Source organism: Gavia stellata, chromosome 10 (genome assembly GCF_030936135.1).
Source record: "Gavia stellata isolate bGavSte3 chromosome 10, bGavSte3.hap2, whole genome shotgun sequence".
In the NCBI taxonomy this organism is placed as follows: Eukaryota; Metazoa; Chordata; class Aves; order Gaviiformes; family Gaviidae; genus Gavia; species Gavia stellata.
The window spans coordinates 22,466,359-22,485,400 of record NC_082603.1 but is presented as its reverse complement, the minus strand read 5'-3'; the positions used below and the strand labels follow the sequence as shown (position 1 = coordinate 22,485,400).

At 39.6% G+C, this 19,042-nt stretch overlaps 1 protein-coding gene across 2 annotated transcripts in view; it reads right to left on the bottom strand.

Annotated features, from left to right (window-relative positions):
- ADGRL4 (adhesion G protein-coupled receptor L4) overlaps positions 1-19,042 on the bottom strand; it is a 76,040-nt gene that overhangs the window by 35,144 nt on the left and 21,854 nt on the right. For both annotated transcript variants that reach the window (XM_059821942.1, XM_059821943.1), the window contains exon 4: positions 1,328-1,480. In XM_059821942.1, the coding sequence (XP_059677925.1) occupies positions 1,328-1,480 (153 nt within the window). The remainder of the gene's footprint in view (positions 1-1,327; positions 1,481-19,042) is intronic.

Sequence of the window (19,042 nt, the reverse complement as noted above, 5' to 3'; positions counted from 1 at the left end):
GACTCACTGCTTGGTAAAGTAATTGGTACACTTGTTTAATGAGAAAAGGTGCCCACAGGTAATTCTTTATTTCAGTGTGAGTTTTGGAAGCTCTTCGCTCCTCCCATATGGATTTAACAAAAAAAAAAGTGGTAAACTAACCCCCAGTAGAGGATAAAAAAAGATCAGTCTGCCCAGAAAAGAAAAGAGGGCAAAAAAAAAAAAAAGAAATAACTTTAGAAATAACTTTGAAGACAAAACTTCTGAAGCTGAGTGAGGAAATGTCATAACATAAAAATCAAAGCCTGGACCAGAAACTGTGAGAATATTTACAGCTCAACGTGCTAACAGTCTCACTCCCAGCTAATTTCAGAACGATTCATGGCGGCTGAATAAAGCAGAGTTCTTTTAGATGGGTGTAAGCAACGGGCAAGAAATGTTGATTAGATCACTTTCTGGCTTAATATGCAGCCATTCTGCTGATATTAAGTGCAGTACGAAGAGAGGTTGTCAGCACTCACAAGCTCACAGGAGACATATCTAGAATGAGACACAGTCAGCATAAAGGTGTAAAGGGCAATAGATTTATTTCTTTATTTTCCCATTCCCTGAGGACTGTTGCAACATACAGAGAAAATTACCAGGAATTTGAAAAAAGAGAAATAGTTACAGTTCTTCCATTCAAAGGAAATCCTAAAGGATTGCATAGTTGTTCAGAAATAACATTTTTCCAGAGAACTTTTCCTCCCCTGTAATCTTGAACACGTTCCATCCAGCTGCTACAGAAACAGAGGCTGATGGATGGCACAGGAGGTAGGATGACTACTGATCTTGCTCATTGCTTTCGATCAGACTTGAAAAATTACCAAAAATGTCACAACCAAAGCCCCCAAACAAAAGATATTTGGACCATAGTAGGTCAAACGTATAGGGAATTTTGTTGGTCTCAAGAGACCTGAACGCAGAATACTTTTGTCACTCTGCTTTTGTTTTAAGAATATGACCCAGCTTGCCCACAGATCAGTGAAACAGGGGCATAATTGGGTGGATTGGGGATTTCTGTGTTACCTTAACTGTATATTCATGGTCTAAAACTGTGACATGTGGATTAAAAATAGTGAGCAGAATCAAGATTGAAGTGTTACTGAAAGCAATGGCAGCTGCTGTGTTATCAGCGAGAAATGTGGACCTGAACTGGAATATTAAGTCTGTACCAGTTCAAATTGTGGGAATTTTGTGTCTAGACACCAAACTTCACAAATCTGAAAGCATTTTGCTAGATTTCTGTAATTAACAGAAGCAGTAAGAGTGACAATGTAAAGCTAGCTGGCAGACATTAATAACTTACCCACGCAGGAAGTTCCATCATTAGGTACAAAAGTTTGTTGACCATTGCTGGATTTGAAACCAGGCACACACATGCAGAAATAACTTCCCTCCGTGTTTGTGCAATTGGCATGCTCTCCACAAGGCTGAGTAGCATTTTCACATTCATTATCATCTGTCAAGACATAAATTATGAAGAAATATATTTGCATTTGCCAATTGAAGAAAACAGTAAAGTAAAATATAAATAAAATACCAGAGACTAAATTAAGAGAAGTTTTGAATGCTGAGCTGGCACTCTTGGTGTTTGTCTACATAGTTTTCCCACTGCCAAGGATGTAATCAGGTGTTCAGCAGCACTCTTCTGCCCTCATCCCACATGAGTCAACAAATGAGAAAACCAGCGGGATACTGAAGTGAATGGTTTAATTGGATATTCACTTAGAATAAAGGATTGAGACAAGAACATGTTCTGCTTTGGTTGTATTTGATAACATTTTTTGCTATCCAAAAATCTACAGGTAGAGAGTCACCCTGAGGATGCATTTGGGAATTTAGAATCATAGAAAACAGAGCTCAAAAGGATATCAAGAAGTCACCCAGTTGATTCCCTAACACAAAAGCAGGATCAATATAACTAAATTGACAGGGTTTTTTCTGGCCTGTTTTGGAAGACGTTCTGTGGTATTTCTCAGCAGTCCCAGACAATAAACTGACAAAGTTTGTCCTACTGACTGACCCGAGTCTTCAAGTATATTGTTTTTTCTTAGTTATCCCAAAGATCTTAACAAACGGATGAGCAAGACTCATGGCTTGATCTTACCTCTTAACAATTGCTGTGCAAGTCATCATTTTTATACCTGCAAATTTACATGATCTCTTTTACAGGGCTAATCCCATGCCTCCAATGATACATGAAAAAGGAACTGTATACACAAGTTTTACAACTACTTCATCTCCACAGAGCCTCTGCATGTGCTATCATTGTGAGCACAGGGATCCAGCTAGCTTGATCAAAGGTCAGATGAAATCATAAACTCATGCTTTGAACTGTATAGTTGATCTTCTGCAATGACTCAATAAAACCATTTCCTCTCCAGAATCTTCCAAGGTCTGTGTTGTCTATTTAATAATTTTCAGACCAAACTTGAGAAAAATTTCAAAAGCTTCCTTATCCAGACACTCTACTTATCAAACTGAGAGTAACACTCACAATACTGATAATTCCATCTTTCCAAATAGCCCATTTCTCCCAAAACACCCAAAACTCTGAAACAAACAAATCAACAAAGCTCTCTCACAGGAGATGATACTGAGTGGAGTTCTCCATTTTCTACATCATGAGAAAGGAAAAGAGTTAAAGGCTTCCTGAGGTCTACTGGGATTTTGTTCCTGTTCTCAAGCAAAATGTACTCATAACATGATGAACGACAGGAAAGAATTCTAACAGGGAGAGAAATAACAATTTATTGCAGAAGAGGAACGATTAAGGAGTGTGACAGGGAGAAGAAATATGATTTCAGAAAAGACGCCCAGGGATGCGCTTCAGAAAGGTGCTTCTGCTTCCTGATGGTCAGTGTTCTCATAAGGTGTTTACAGAGATAGAGTACAGATAAGTAAAGTGTCATGTAAGCTAGGGAAGTGGTAAGATTAAAGTACACCAACAACTGTAAAGCATTGCAGAAATACATTTCTGCAATATAACTTAGTTACAACACTTAGAATAACGCTGGAAAGAGACATTTTTCAGATTTGAAGTCTGATGTGATACTGAATGTTACTCAGTTGACTCAGAGATGCAAATATCAATTCAGAACTGCAGCTCTCCTCAGGGGAATTTGGGTCAACAGTATCAAATGGATTATGGTCATTATAACTAAAATTGAATGTAATTTAATGAGGAATCTAAGTATAAAAGCACTGTGGCAACACATATCAACAATATTTATTCTACAGCTTTGGTATTCATGAGAATACAGCAGCAAAGGTGTATGATGTGGATCTTAAAGAATGCCAAAGTAAAACCAAATTAGTTTAAGTGAATTATGATAAGGAGGAAAAAATGTGGCATTAATCCAAGTTCAAAAGGTAAGTGTGAGAACATGAAAAGTCCAGTTTGCACATGGCATTGTGGAGACCAGGCCCCAGAACGCTTTACAAATCTTGGTAGCAAGGTCCTCTTGTTCAAATATCATTTGTGTATGTCTGTGTGTGTTTGGCTCTTTTGCTCCCAGACACTGGCACTTCATGACAAAAAGAAGTGGACTACCCTATTTTAGCTGTCAAGTAAACTTGGTCTTGGGAAAGTATTATAGATCCTAGAAAACAGTATGTGTTGACTTTGGAAAGCTCATGGGGTAGTAGTCATGGAAGATGAGAAATAGAAGGCCACTGATCACTGCAGGACTTCATTCAAAGTAGGGGAATAACAGAGCTGATGAGAGAAAAGTTACAGGCTACATACAAGAACTTTTCTTCTTGATTTGTTTCCTAGGGGCTCAACTATAGTCATCAAAATCCAGCACTAGTACCTTTTTCAGGTGGTCCAAAGAGTTTAGGTAATATTAAAATGACTCATGCAGTGGTCATCAATAAATGCTTTACAATTATGACCAATTAACTCTACTAGATTATTGGTGCTTTTCCTCATTATTTAGGCTGTCTGTAAGGGCTTTAATGGTGACTATATTGCCTTGGAAGGCTTGCCTATTGAGAACCTTTTTGATAATTTGAGAAACCTTTAGAACATCAAAGAAGAGTAACAGTAACTTACATTGCAACCACAAGAATAGATATTTTAAAGAGTCAGTTCATAAGGAGCTTTCTTTTCACTATTCCCATGGTCTAATGTAATACTGAACAGACCATGCTGGGGGATAATTTACTGGACCACATCCTGCTTCCATTGAAATTAATGGCATAAAATTCACTGACGTAAGTAAGTCCAGGGTGGTGCTTGCTATGGAAAACTACTGGGTTAATGAGAAAGGCAAGCAAGGAAGACATTTTCAAGAGGGGGGGGAAAAAAAAGGAGTTTCATAGACAGTTTGACTATATGTTTTTAAATAATCTGCCTGATTTCACACAAAATATTTTACAAGATCAACAGTGATGGCAAGAATATCTTCTGGTTCTCTGTATAAACAATTTGAATTTTTTACTTCAGACAGCAGTTCAATGTGAAGCCCAGGGGCTTAAAGTAATTTTCCAAATTTTACATGATTTATAGTATTATTGGATTTGTTATTTAAAGGTTGTCAGGAAAAAACCAACAGGATTTATAGATGGAAAAATTTTTGTTTAAGAAAATTCTCTCTCTATACAGAGACGATACTTAAATGACAACAAGCATATAATCCGCCTGCTTTGTTGCTACCTAGTTTAATTATGTCATATGCATTCATTGCTGGCACAGATACCCATTGAACATTACAGGCAGTATTTTCAGGAATGCACATTCCTTTAAAGATTTTTTTTTCCTTTTTTCCAGTAACTGATGAAAAATTGGGAGACTTTTAAAAACAAGATTGGCCAAATGACAAGGTTAAATATTGTGGCTAAATGGTAATACTGCATACAAGTCTATTTGATACACAAGACATTTGCTGAATAGCTGAACTATCTTGAGAAATGGTTTTGGGTTTTTTGAGGGGGTGGGGAGCAGGTTGTTTGGGGTTTTTTTGTTTGTTCTTTACATGGCAGTTCTATGCTATTTGGATTGCTCTAAAATATTATTAAAAAAATCACAAATGTGAGGAAGGTTATAAATAGTTTTCTAGGAAATTTGTGTTAAATAACCCAAGATGGGTGGATACAGGAATGTGTATGCATATGCACCTAAATATTGGTAGGATGCTTACATGATACAGGTGTAAAATAAAACTGATTCTCCATTTTTGCCTTAAAAATGCAGCTACTTTATATTTTAATGTACATATATGTAATTATGGTTAGAGGGAATCAGCTACTAGCTGCATGTAATCATTTCTCTACTAGTCTCTTGAAAATGTATAAGGATCTTCAAAAGCAAAAAATCTGCAATGCTGATATACCCCTTTCAAACTCTATTTGGATTGAGGATGGTAATTCTGTATTAAAACTGCATTTGTTCATTAATATGAGAACACCATTGGTTTAGGATTGAGTAGCCCCAGTCAGAAGTTTGGGCATTGATGGAAGTCTTCCCCTGTCACAGAGGGCTATAAATCGGATCCAGTGTTTGAACAATCACTCTTTTACATCAGGTAACATTATTCATTGTTAAGTAAAACGTGTATGAATTCTGTTTAGCATTGCTATAATACATTTTTGTATAAAATGCATTCAATTCTTTTAGAAAATTTAAAACATATGAAATACAAAAAGGAAGAATGATTTGTGGATTTTAGGGCCATGATGCTGTTGAAAGCTAGAGGAATCTGATAAGATTTTAGGAAAAAAGGATAGAGAAAATTTCTTCTATCATATTCCATATACTTCCTAAAGTGCAAGTTTTACCCTGTAATATATCCTGTTTTAATACTGGGTGGTTATAAAATTATAATCTACAATAGGAAAACGCTAGGGCAACTACAGCTACAAAGTGACATAATTTGTTATTATTGTGGCAAGCATGAGGAAATGCTTTGAATTATCAATTTTAGGTATAAGTTTTTGTAATACTTTTTACATATTTTACATGAAAAATGTCACGTGGGAAAGTCTTATGGCAGTGGATCTATCAAAACAGCTTTGAAGGGTTTCTACTGCACTAAGCACATCTCCATGATAGACTTTTTGATGCTATGATGACATATAATATGAAGAGTTAGTTTTGGGGTGAAACTTGTCATATCGATTAACAATCCCACAGAAGTTTTGTTTTTCCTTTTTGTAGATTTTGAAGTAAACCATTTCTCCCTTCACTTCAAGTAACAAACAAACAAGGTTGAAACCACCCAAATTAAACAGAGCGATTTGTGCCTACTCAGTCCTCACCAATCCATACAAAATGACATTTTTATCAAAGTGAAATTTTGTATTATAGAATATATTCTGGACTCTCTGACATTGAATTAAACTGGTATCAGTCAGGCTGATGGCCTTTATTAATTGGTAAGTGACCTGATTGGAAAACTCTCAATGTTGAACTTGGAGTTTGGTCACCGGTGACAGCCAGCTGGAGGACTCCTGTGGTGGGATGGCCCATGGTTGAAGGAGCTTGCCGCCTGGGAGCCCACCACATGGAAAGCCTGCCCTGGAGCTGCACAGCCTGTGAGCTCAGCCCTTGACTTCCATGCTCCTGGCTCATCTGCAGAAGAGCTGGAATTCCCGAAGTCTTGGATCAAAATCTGCCAGTTAGACCTACATCTCCAAGGCTTTCTACTGGGGCCTTGCTACAGGCAGAGCACTCAAGACACTTGTTCCTCTGCTTCTTTGGCAGGGACCACAGTCCTGGCTCCCCACACAGGGTAATCTGTGCCATGGCCAGGGTGCTTTGTGGGGTCTGACCTGGATACCCAGCCAAGCTGACCAGGGCAGCAAAAATCTGTCTGTTGCAGGTGAACTCTTTTGACACCTTGCCATTCCAGACAAGGATTTTAATTCATTAAGAACTCCTGACCAGAGCTCGAGTTTGATAACTTGAGTTTTCCCAAAGCCATGCTTGAACAAGCATAGGCAAGATGGTGCGATTTTTCATAAGTTTCATGAACACTTGATGTTATAAAGACCACAAGCAGCTCACACTAAGGCCGTTACCATATACTACAATACATTCACATTCTATTCAGTGCCTTCCCCAGCTGACATCAAAAGAAGCAATTAAAACATCAATTAATTTTGCCCCAATCCAGGCCTTTTGAAGGCAAGGTTGGAGGCCTCTGGGGCATACCCATCTATCAAGAATGGCAGTGGCAGCACAGGGCTGGGGACCAGTATGGGACACAGCAGTCTGAAAAGTGGACAGCACTGGGTAGGAAGGAAACGCAGCCGGAGGGGCTGGGGAATACGTTGATTCATTGCATCCGGCTGTTCTCTTTCTACAGCAGCCTCTGCTGCCAAAGCTGCTATGGAGTCCCTGGGGGAAACTAAAGCTACCCTTCCCTAGTGTAACCCCCATGGGAGAACAGTACTTGAAGTGCCTCACTTAACCCCTCAAAAGCAAGGAAATGAAAGGCTTCCTGTAAAACAAATTCCAGTGCTACTCACCCCGCTGTGCTTAGCTTGTCTGGAGGTCTCAGAACAGCGGGTGATCTTACATACATTACTTCTGTGCTGCAGGACTGTGAGTCTACAGCTATCACAGCCTGAGTTAAGAACAGTGATACCATTAACAACCTTGCCTTTCCTTCCTTGTGATGTGTTTCCATTAATGGTAATATAACACAATTTGTTTATGATTCTCCAAAGATTCAGCATTCAAGTTTGGTCTAAATCAGCATGAAAGAGCAGATGCTTAGAAAAACCACTTGAGACTGCAGAACTGGGCTGGAAATCTCATTTAAATATGAATTGCTTTCATAATGGGCCCGATTCATCTTTGTCCTACACTAGGGCAGGGGACCATGCAGTTGCTGCATAGGAAATCTTGCCACTGCAAGCTCTCTCTTGGTAAAGTTCGTAACTCTCTACCTCCTTGCAAGAGCTTTTCACAATACCTTCTCAGGATGTTTTTATAGCTTGGCAGGAGTTTTTATCTGGTTTGAACTTGATGGCTCTGCAGCTAGCTGGACTCCTAGAAGTCCTTAATTCAGCAAGCAAATATTTTCTCTCACATTCTTCACAGGCTAAGTGTATATGGAGAGATGATTTTGGATCAGCAGTTCTTTCGTGTCTGGCTGAACTAAAGGGCCTCACAACAAAAAGTTCCCTTAGTCCCAGTTTAAGCAACAGGGCAAAACAGTCTAAAAGAAGAAGGAAAGGCATGTCCCTACATATTCAAAACACAGTCAGTTTGAGTTTCAAAGAATGGACAAGGTTCGGACGGGTTAATAGATTACCTAAACTGCTTCCCTCATCTCTTGCTGGTAATTTCAGACATTACAAATTAAACATGAAATTGTCATTTGTTTAGCCACACAGAACAACCTGCCTTTTCAACATTTGTGAAGTATCAAAAAAAGAAAATCTATAATTGATGATCACTCATATGTGAAGAAGGCGGGGAGGCAGGAGGAGACAGAGGGAAATCTTTAAAAGCGCTAGTCCGTGACTGGAAACAAACCATTTACCCAGACAAACATCTGCAGGAATTTGAGAATAAAAAGCAACAGGGTGCTCAAATTAGTGAAACAGAGGGAAAGAGGGGAATAAATAGCTGTTGAGTGGCCCCATCCCTCTTTTTCCCCAGCACTGCCTTCCCTCCTCCTCTGGAGACCAGGGGTCTATGTGCACTGCAGACAGCAGCAACAGGCCCCCACCACTACCCCCAGAGGAGACCTTAGAGCTGCACTGACCAGCGGAGACTCAGCAAGAAAGCTTCAGAGCTGTGCAGCTGCAAGTGGGGAGCTTCAGTTTGGGTGTCTAAACCCTAAATTAGCTATTTATTTTCTGGCTGACACCCCTTTCCAGACCAGATCATGAAGAGAAGACCTGCGAGTGCTATGAAGACTCACCCCGTCTATTACAGGCAAAACTCAAAGCTGGTCAGGTATCCCCTGCTGCTGTGGTGAGTGGGGTCTTGGGGCACTGGTCAGGGGTGCAGATGAAGAGCACAACCAACATTGCAGCTCAGGCACAAGGGACCAGGAGCTGCCACTCACTCTCCAGGGAAGCAAACCATGTCCTCCTTGCACCTGGAGCACTCCAGGCTCCCCTTCTGCCTTCCTCCCAGGAAGGTGGCATTAATTCACCAGCTGAGCACCCGGCCTGATGAGCTGTTAAAATGCAAAGCTAAAGAAGGAGAGAGACTGTAGAGGAGTAATGACAGAGACAGCAAAACGGAAAAAAAAATCCAGGGTGAAGATGGTCTGCTGGAGTTCTCAGACTGGCTTTGGAGTGATGACCAGATGAATTCTCTGGAAAACTGGGTTATAGACATTGAATAGGAGGGGATGAAATGATAATCCCGTTTTCAGTTCCAGTCACACACAGCTCCTGGTTAACCATGCCATGAACTCAAACAACCCAAGGCTCCCATCTGACAGGATGGGAACGAATGAGACATCACCACTCAAATCTAAACACTTTGGTCCCAAGCAAGAGATAAGACAGACGGAAAACAGCTTAGCAAACAGTTTGATTAAGGGGGAAAGAAAACTTCCAGGCAGCACTTTCCCAAATTTCAAAACAAAGAAGATAGATATTTATTCAGAAAACACAGCGGGGAAATGCATCACCACTTTACAGCTTATATATGAAAACCATTGTGGCACCATCATGGTATTGGTAAACAAGATGTGAAAAAGGGAGTAAGTGAGAGACAACGCAGTTTGAATGAGGCAGAGGAACATTAAGCATTATCTGATAAGCTTTATCGAACTTGCTACAAGCCTGCAGCAAAGGCTGTGATAAGAAAAAATGCTGTTCTCTGTCAGGATATGGACTTATCCTTCAGTCAGACAGGACTGAGTCCTGGGGTCTTGAACACCACGTAACAACAGCAGCACTGCATTCCCACCGTGCCAGGGAGCCAGGACTGGAAGCACTCAGATGCTCACACAGGATCATCACTGTGCCACTCTGGGAGCCCTCCACAGTGCACAACAGGCAGTTTCAGATAGTTAAAGCCGGTGACACTGAAGCATGCGAGTTCCATGGCTCTGGATCCAGGCACAGAACTAGTTGTATGTTAAAGGTACTTTTAATTGGAGTGGATGAGAACTATCAACTGTCATTTTGTTTGGGGTCGTTCATATTACACATTTGGGAGCCAGAAATTAAGATCCAGTTACTGAATTCCTCCCTGGAGTGGGCAGATGGTTGTGTATGAACTAAAGGGCAAGCTCAGGTTCATCTCTAACTCTGAAGAAGGCTTTCCTTCAGTGACGACCTGCTCTATTGCTCATTCTTGTGGCAGGCTCTGAAACAGCAGGATTGCTTCTGCCTTTACTTCTGACTTATCAGAACAACAAAATGCTCATGTTCGGTTTAAGTGTGTGAAAAACCTGTTTCCATAACAGAGCCCGACTTCAAACTCGCTGAAGTCCAAGGAGTGGCTCCCCTTAACCTGCATCTTCGTTTATATAGAAGCAAAAAGGAAAAACCTGCCAAGAGCATAAGTCAAGAATGAAGGCCACATTGCTCTTCCTTTCATCACCCCACACAGATCTAATTACCAAGACACAACCTCAACATCCTGGCAGGCACCCTGTTGTCAAGCTTATGCTCAAGGATTAGACAGAATGTGATTGAGACACATCAGTTTCTTGGTTTGCCTCCTTCAAAACCATGGAATTAAAACAAAGCAAAGTGCAGCTGAATGGGAATATGCTGGATTCAAACTGCCAGCAAAGTGCAGGTGTCAATGTTTTTCTCAGTGCTACCAGCAGAAGGGGTTTAGAAACTTCCCTGATATTAAACTACGTCATTCCCAATCCAGCTTCCACTTTTGTTGCTAACTTCCTTGTTTTCACTGAAACTCATCCTTTAACTGAAAGTTAAAACAGCACATGTACAATTAGAATATTTTTGCTTAAATGAAAGTGAGCAGCACAGTGGTCCCTTACTGAGAGGGATTTGCTAGTGGATAACTATGCCTCCTGCAGAACTGAATGGGCAGCCCGAGTAGAATTTCTGTTTCAGCACTGCAAATAGAACTGTGTTTAAAAACCAAAACCACCAAAACAAAATCCAAACAACCTATGGCCAGACAATATCTGCATTATAATTTCTTGAAGACTTCCCATTGCACTTTCGATTTACCATAATGCTGGCATAGAATCGGCATCATGAAAGAAGATGTATCAGAATGCGAGACTGAAATCTTGACTACATTCTTTAACCCTTTCTTCAGCTTTATATAAATAAATGCCTTGATTTATTTATGCTGCGTACACACATCTGCCCAATATTCCAGTAGCCACTCTATAATAACATTCAGGAAAATAAGACTCAAAGCTGTTGTTCAATTCCCAATGCACCTGGTTTTGTTATTTCCAACACTAATTTCTGAAAACTCTGTTTGCAGAACTTTCTGAACCAAAATACATAAACTCAGTATGGCACATTCTGGTATTTGCCTAAATCCAAACTCTCCTTTGCATATTACAGCAGAATCTGTAAACTGTCTTCTTGCAGAAGAAATAGTTCCCCAGTAGCTGCAAAGAGATTGCACACTACCATGCACCAAATCTTGGCATCCATCTGAACTGCATCCAACAGATGTTAAACGCATCTAAAGAAAGGCAGTGCAACCATATCAGGATTACTCTGTCCCATATCTAATCCCCAACAACTACTATATGGATGTTTCCTACAGCCAGTTACACAAGAGCCATCACTCAGAGGTCATGATCTCCGGCTACTTCAACAATGCCCCATCTAACAGCAGGTGAAACACAAGGCTGGAAGTCAGAATGAACATGAGCTCCTACATCTCACATTTCCAGACTACCTTCCTGACCCGGCAGAGATAAAATCTGTCAGTTTACATTTACCATTTTAGCAGCATTTTTGGAAGGGAAAAGAAAAACTGAACTCCACTGAAAATTTTTTTCTAAATCATGTTATACCGTGATTTAAGAGCTTCAGTAGGAAGTCTTTATTTGGGCAACAAGGACAGCTCCATATGTAGAAAGGACAACAGGGCTTATCAATGTTTAACTAGAAGTCCCTCCTCACGCTTTTGAATCTACTACTTAAAAATAGGTGGTACATTATGAAGTGCAGGTGTCATTGTACTACATTATCTTCAATAAATTTTGTCCTTTGAAAAATAACTTGCTGTAACATATCTGAAACAGTATTAAAAACATTTCTTGCTTTTAGCTTTGAGATCTTTATTATGTTCCATTTTGGATTTAAAAAGCAAAATACAATAAAAGATATGGCAAAATTGCTTTGAGAGAAGTAATAGCTCAAATAGCATGGAAGGTCATAAAACAGTGACTACAGGAGAAGCTATTTTTTTCCCCATTGTGGAGCAGTATTCATTGATTTCTGAAACCACAGGCTAATTATGCTCTGAGTGGACAGAGTACTTTAAGTAGTCTAGTCTGAGCATCAGAGACATCGAGTTCACAATGTACTTTTGTCAAACCCAAGTTACAATACTCAAGACAAGAGTAGCTTGATGAAGTCTCATCGCCAGTACTATTCAGGAGGTTAGATGAGGTGATCTAATACTAGTCTATGAGATGCACAGACCTATATTGCTCTAAGTTAATATTAAGGTTAGGTCATTCGAAGAAGATAAAAAAATCTATTCTTTGCTGTTAAGTCAATACTGCTTCATTCTTGTCAAAAATTGCATGTGAACTAAGCATCTTCTACATTGGCCCACATAGCTTTCATGTAGCTTGGTGACAGTGTGTTTTTTATATTAGCTCTGTTTGTAAGTTATCCCATTTAAATGCTCTGGAATTCAATAGATTCACTACTGGATTATAGACTAATTCACAAAAGGAAATAATTTCAATCCATAACTGAGAGAAGCCATTAATTACTGGAAAACATCCAGTCTCCAGACCTGAAGATATCAAATATGATCTGGCAAGGAGGAGACAATTAGATTGAGGAATTCTACCCAGAGGGAAAACATGCCAGCATTACTTCAGCTAGACTAATGACTTCTACAATAACCACTGAAGTATTTCCAGCTACTGTCAATGCTTAAGTATTTAACTCCATGGTGAAAATGTCTTAACTACTGACAGTCCTATTCTTAGGGACTGACCCCAGTGGTTCATTTCTGATGACAAAAGTCACTTTATAGTGATATATAGAAAACATACAGGGTTTGGTTCTCCCCCCGCCCCTTGTCTTCTGATGTGAATTAAAGCTAAATATAATGATGCAAGTGGAATTAGAGGTTATAAAACTTGGGAGAAGTTCGGTCTATGGTACTGCTCAGGCTCAGTTAAAGGGTTGCAGATTTTTGGTAATCACAGTAACTTTCCCATATAATAGCCAAATATCATCTTAGTGGAATTTGCTCATTTGAAAAGTACATAGCCTTCCTTTCTGGAGCAGCCTCTTCTAAAAACCAGACTGCTCTAAAGGCCAGAGGTCCTCTTTCATCTCTCCCTCCTGAATCCTACAACTTTGAAGTGATGGAGCCTGTGGTATCCTCATGCCAAATGGTCTCGATAGCTCTTTCTGGACTTTTCTTTCTGAGGCATACAATCTGGAAAACTTTACCTCCATGTCAAATGGCAGAACGAGCTAACCCATTCAGGTCCCTTAATAAATTTTGAATGTGAGGGAAGTATATAGCATCCTAATTCAGTCTAAAGTGACTTTTCCCTTGCTGACTCCACCAACAACTCTGCTCTTCAATAGTTATTACATGCTAGGTTGAAATATTCTGTTTATTCATAATCACTGTTGTCTACTTTGTCATTTTCTAGTGAGGGTGTTTATTCTTAGATACAGGTGCTAAGGACTTCATTATCCCAAAGGTATGAAACACACTTAGTAAGCAAAAAACTGAGAGTTCCCTTAAAAACATATCTACTGTTTGGACAGAACTAATACTTACAACAGGGAATAATGTTGAAATGTGGCACAGGTCAGAACTAAAAACACTTTCAAGTTTGCCTACCATAATACAACCTGCCACATAAAGTGTTATCATGTGCATTTTATGCCTGGGAGTACTGACAGGCAGAAGGGTGTAGATATGCTGCATAAAGGCTATGTATCTTTCGGCAACTGGAGGTATGCCTGTATGCCACACTGGAGAGCTGTGTGGAGCTCAGAGGCAGGTCATACTGCAAACAGTGATGCTGCATTAGTGCCACTCTCTAGCCGGTCTAATTAGCCCTTTAAACACAGTCTCTATTAGCTTGGAGATAGCAAGCAGTGTGGCTGTGCAGCACAGTGCTATTGCTTGACTTGGCTTATCCGGTACTGCACTGTGTCAGCTCAGCAGACAGTTGGAGACAAAGTCCCAATTACAAAACACAGCGAACACACTCCTGCCACTGATTAAAGCAAGGGGTATAATTTACATACTAAGAAGGCAGAAGCCACAGAAAATGAGGATTGTCATAAGGGCCTGAATAAAGGCATGTAAAACATAACAGCTTTCCACAGACTGCCATGCTGAGGATCTGTCAGAGAAAGAGGCACTGCAGAAACCTGCACTATTATTTTTTTAAGTATTACTCAACTGCAAAGTTCTCAGTTGGAAATGCTAAAAACTTGTTTCCCAAGCAAATCACTCAAAAAAAAAGAATGTAGCTTCCCTTCATTTATGGAAATAAACCTCTCAAAGTGCCTAAATCCAAGTTCAAGCAAACATAATCAAGAAAAACATCTTGATTATCAAATAGACTGAACTTGCAGAAGCATTGGGTAGATTTCTACAGTGTGTTAAGCATCCCGGAAAACTGGGCCATTTATTAGATATGTGAAGCACTGCAAGTTTTTTTTTTTGTTTTTATTTTCTTTTTTTTTTTTGAGAAACTGGTTCAGCAAAAAGCAACAGTAAAGACTGTTACTTTATTTTTAATCCAGGAACACTATTACATCATGTATCAAATGTTTTGTTCATTAAAAAAGTCATTGCCTTTTGTCCTCTGTGCCCGTCTCTGGATGTACCAGCACAGGCAGTTCTATAGGATATCCTTAGTTTTGCTCAAAGTCCCAGCTCAGTCAAGATACTGAAGATCCCAGAATAGTTTGTTGGGAAAGGTTCTCTGTGCTCAGATTTGTTGCAAACTTTATCTTATAGTAAGCACTAAACATTTCTTTTGTTTATTCTGTCAAGAAGAGTAGGTTTACATCTCCAATTTAAATACAGACTATGCACAGAGAAAAGTAGTGTTTAAAAGACATTTATTTTCAAATGGTCAAGCTGTTAAATATGAAATACTGGATTAGAGCTAAAATTCTTACTCCAGCTGCCTTGGCTCCAGATCAGGGACTGTAAAGTCAACCTCCAGGATCTCCTCCAGAGACCTACTGAAAGATCTGGGATAGGGGACAGCTGGAGCCAGGAAAAAGGGCATGTTGGGGATGGGACAGCAGCACACACTGTTGCAAAGAGAGTAATGCCATGCTTTGGAAAGGCTGACATTTTTCAGAAGGCTGACTATTGTTCACAGGAGGGCTTTACCAGTCCTCAAATCTACCCCGGTATTTGAGTAAGGAAAGGGCATTCCTTTCATCTTAACTGGTGACACCCATGTTACGTCTGTTAGAGGCAAGTGGCAGAGTCACCCTGTGAGTTAAGGCCCAGGAAAGAAGGAAAAATTGTTTTTGAGGCAGGTCCAAATTTAGGCCATTAAACTGCAAGATAACGATGGGTTTCTTGAGGAGCAACAAATTTCTTTAGAACTTCATTTGGTGCCTGTTTTAGCCAAAGGCTGCACTGTTGTGTTATTTTATGTTTAAACATACCCTACTCTGACAAGCCACTGAAGTCTGTAAAGTCTTCTCATCTTTATTGCAGACAGTACTTTGATCTCAACGCCAGAAAAGGTCAACACAAGAACTTCAGAATTAGACTTTTAGACTTGTTTACATCCAACATACAATACAAATAAATGAATGTGGCAAGGACATCCCAGGCAGATTAAATGAGGCCATGTTTTTCTAGTTCTACTTAAAATGTTTTTGTTTTTACTAACCATTGTGCGAGCGATGTCATCATCAAATCCAATGAAATTCACTTATTGAAGCACTTTCCCTCTCAAAATGTTTCATCAATCATAGCCCAGAAGGGCTGTGTCATCGGATAATTGCGACTTGGCATACCAACAAAGAGCATCCAAGCGTCCTCAGCTTCCTTATCTATACAATGGGCAGGGATGACAGCCATTTTATTAGCTGAGATATTGTTACCCTCATCAGATAAAATAGTGTGTTTTGTTGCCTTGATGTTTTCTGTCACCATAGCAGAGCTGTCATTTTCAACTGTATATTTAAAGAACGGCTGCAGTGGCAGTTTATGTTCCTTCAAAATAACACTGCCTACAAATGTCTTACAGAAAGAGGCAAGGGGTGTACTAATTGCACTTTATCAGAAAGACATGGGAAGAACAAACAGAATTTCTGCTGCAGTTATTTCAAGTCAAGACATAATTGTGGAGTCATCTCTCTCATCTACATTTGTTTCCTTGAGGAAGAAAAGACCACCAGAAAGCAAATTCCTTCTGAATGAACAGCCAGTTGAGAAGCCACACAAAAATTATTTCAGCCATCCTTGTTCTCCTGCCTCCATGTACAGTATTATTAATCCACAGAATATTTAGTGGATTAAAATAACATTTGGGGTAACTACTTATATTTAACAATTCTCCACAATAACTACAACTACTACAGCACTCAGAAACACGTATCTTGCTTCCACATGCTTGGTTAGATCAGGCAGACTTTGAAGGCTAACAAAAAATCTGTCATGCAGAGCAATATGCAAACCCATTTAATTTTCTATTTAAATCCTTCCTGACAGTGTGGACTTTTCTTGAATTTCAAAACGGCAAGCCTGTTAACCAAACTCCAAAGGTGGAAAAGTCTGCTTGTCGACACCAGGCTTATCTCCCTGTACTATCACTTGGGCAATAATTATATGAAGTGCTGCAGACACAATTTAATAATTCAACATTTACCAGCTGCTACTGAAGACTTCCCATCTATACTAAGCACAGGGAAGGACTGTGGGCTCTCTAATGGACTGCATGACAAATACTGTCCACTTCTTTTATGTCAGTAGTGGTCTAGCACACCGATTTCTGCTGAGGGATGTTGTTGTGATGATAATGGGAACAGCATAATTAGAATTCATCAGCCCAGCTGGAAATCTCATCTTTGGTGGCTACTCAGCAAGAGGTTGCCCCTGATAATAAAAGGGCAAAGTAGGCAAGTGTAAACTGTTCTGGCAAATGCAGGCATCTCTGTTGACCTTCATAGTTCTACACATACTATATGCTTCTAAACAGTCAAGAGGCATTTTCATTGGTGCCAAATCCAACAGCCCTGATATAATGACCTCCCCACAGTAATTCCCAGATACAAAAGGTAGGTTCTGTCACATTCTGCTAGCTCTATGTTGCTTTTTCTTCTCCTGGAAGACAGATCCTGCTCCTTCGTTTACACAGTAGTCTCCTTTCCTGATTTTCCACCTCCATCCATGCTCCTGAAGCCACCTCCACAACTCGATGTTGTGAGCTGGATGCACTGTTGGAGAGGTGACCTTGAGAGACTTACAGCTTTCATTTTCATTTATTGACTTTGCTATAGACTGTGGGTGGAAGTCTGGGGAATCACTTAACCTGCTTCTGCCTCAGTTCCGCATCTACAAAATACTTTCTTCTACCTTATCTGTTTTGATATAAGCAAAACAGACCCAAACTCCTAAAGGTCACATGTGCTTCGATAGCAATATGAACACATTTGGTACCTTGATCTTGTTTGATTAAGCATAAACCAAATAATGAATCCTAAGAAATGAAACAAACAAACTTCCTTTCAAACACTGCTCTCCAGAATGTTTTTACTTTGAGTGAAGGATGGTGCAAGAGTAAGTTTCATAGTTAGAAAGGTACCTTGTTTCGCCACTAACAAACAGAGCTGAAAAGGAAATTCTGTCATGAATTCAAGTAGTTGGGAGATTTAACCTTGAATACCTTTTTGATATCGCAGAGAAGTTACACATTGCACATACTTCTTTCTAAGCTCTGTGCTGTTGTTCCCATTGCAGAGCACTGGAGATGGTCATGAGACATAGAGGGGAGGTACTCCAGCCCACTCAACAGATGCCCTCCTTGCAGTAACTGACTAATGCATCTCTCTCTCACGCAGGCCAAACCTTTCCCTAAAGCAAAGTTTCTTCTCCTGTGGAAAAAATTCCATGCTCCTGTCTAGCATGGAATTTAAGATAAAAATTGTGGCCAAAAAGAGGGTTGTGATAGTCTGTTTTGAGCAGAATTGCTTGTTATCTTTAAGCATCAACGGGCACCTCGAGGCTACAGTGCTCAGTGCTTTAGAAATGCCTTCAGTATATGAAACAAATACTTTTACAATATTCAGTATTTTTTTTACTTAAAGCTTTATTCAGTATTTTTTTTACTTAAAGCTTTAACTCCTGAAGTCACATTAACAACTCTAATACTCAAAGCTTATGCAAGAAAAAACAAAACCCAAGTATCAAACTCCCAGCTACAGAAAACATCTATTTTAAGTAGAATAAAGTCACATATTTTCATGTTTCCAGTTTCCTGGTTTGCAGGGTGCATGCATACATGATATTTGATTCACAGATATATAACTTGGCAACAAAGCTTCCACAAATCCAGAGGTCCTACCCCTTCTCTCATGAAATCCTTTGGTTTTCCAATTCTGCTTGCGCACCCTGGGTATACCACATATCAAACCTCTTTAAAATTAATAAAATATTAAGAATTACACAATTATGCTACCTCATTTTTTAATGCATTTTTAAAATCCTCCTCACAAGTATTTGACAGATGATAAACTAAAAATAAAGAGAATAGAGTCTCACAAATAGTTACTGGGAAAGTCAAGGGCAGAGAATTATTTATGTCATTCTCTGTACATATTCCTTCAAACAACTGCTGCCACACTTCAGACTTAGAGCTCTGACTAACACCTATTGACAGACTCAGCTCACGCCTGCCTACCTGCTTCACAG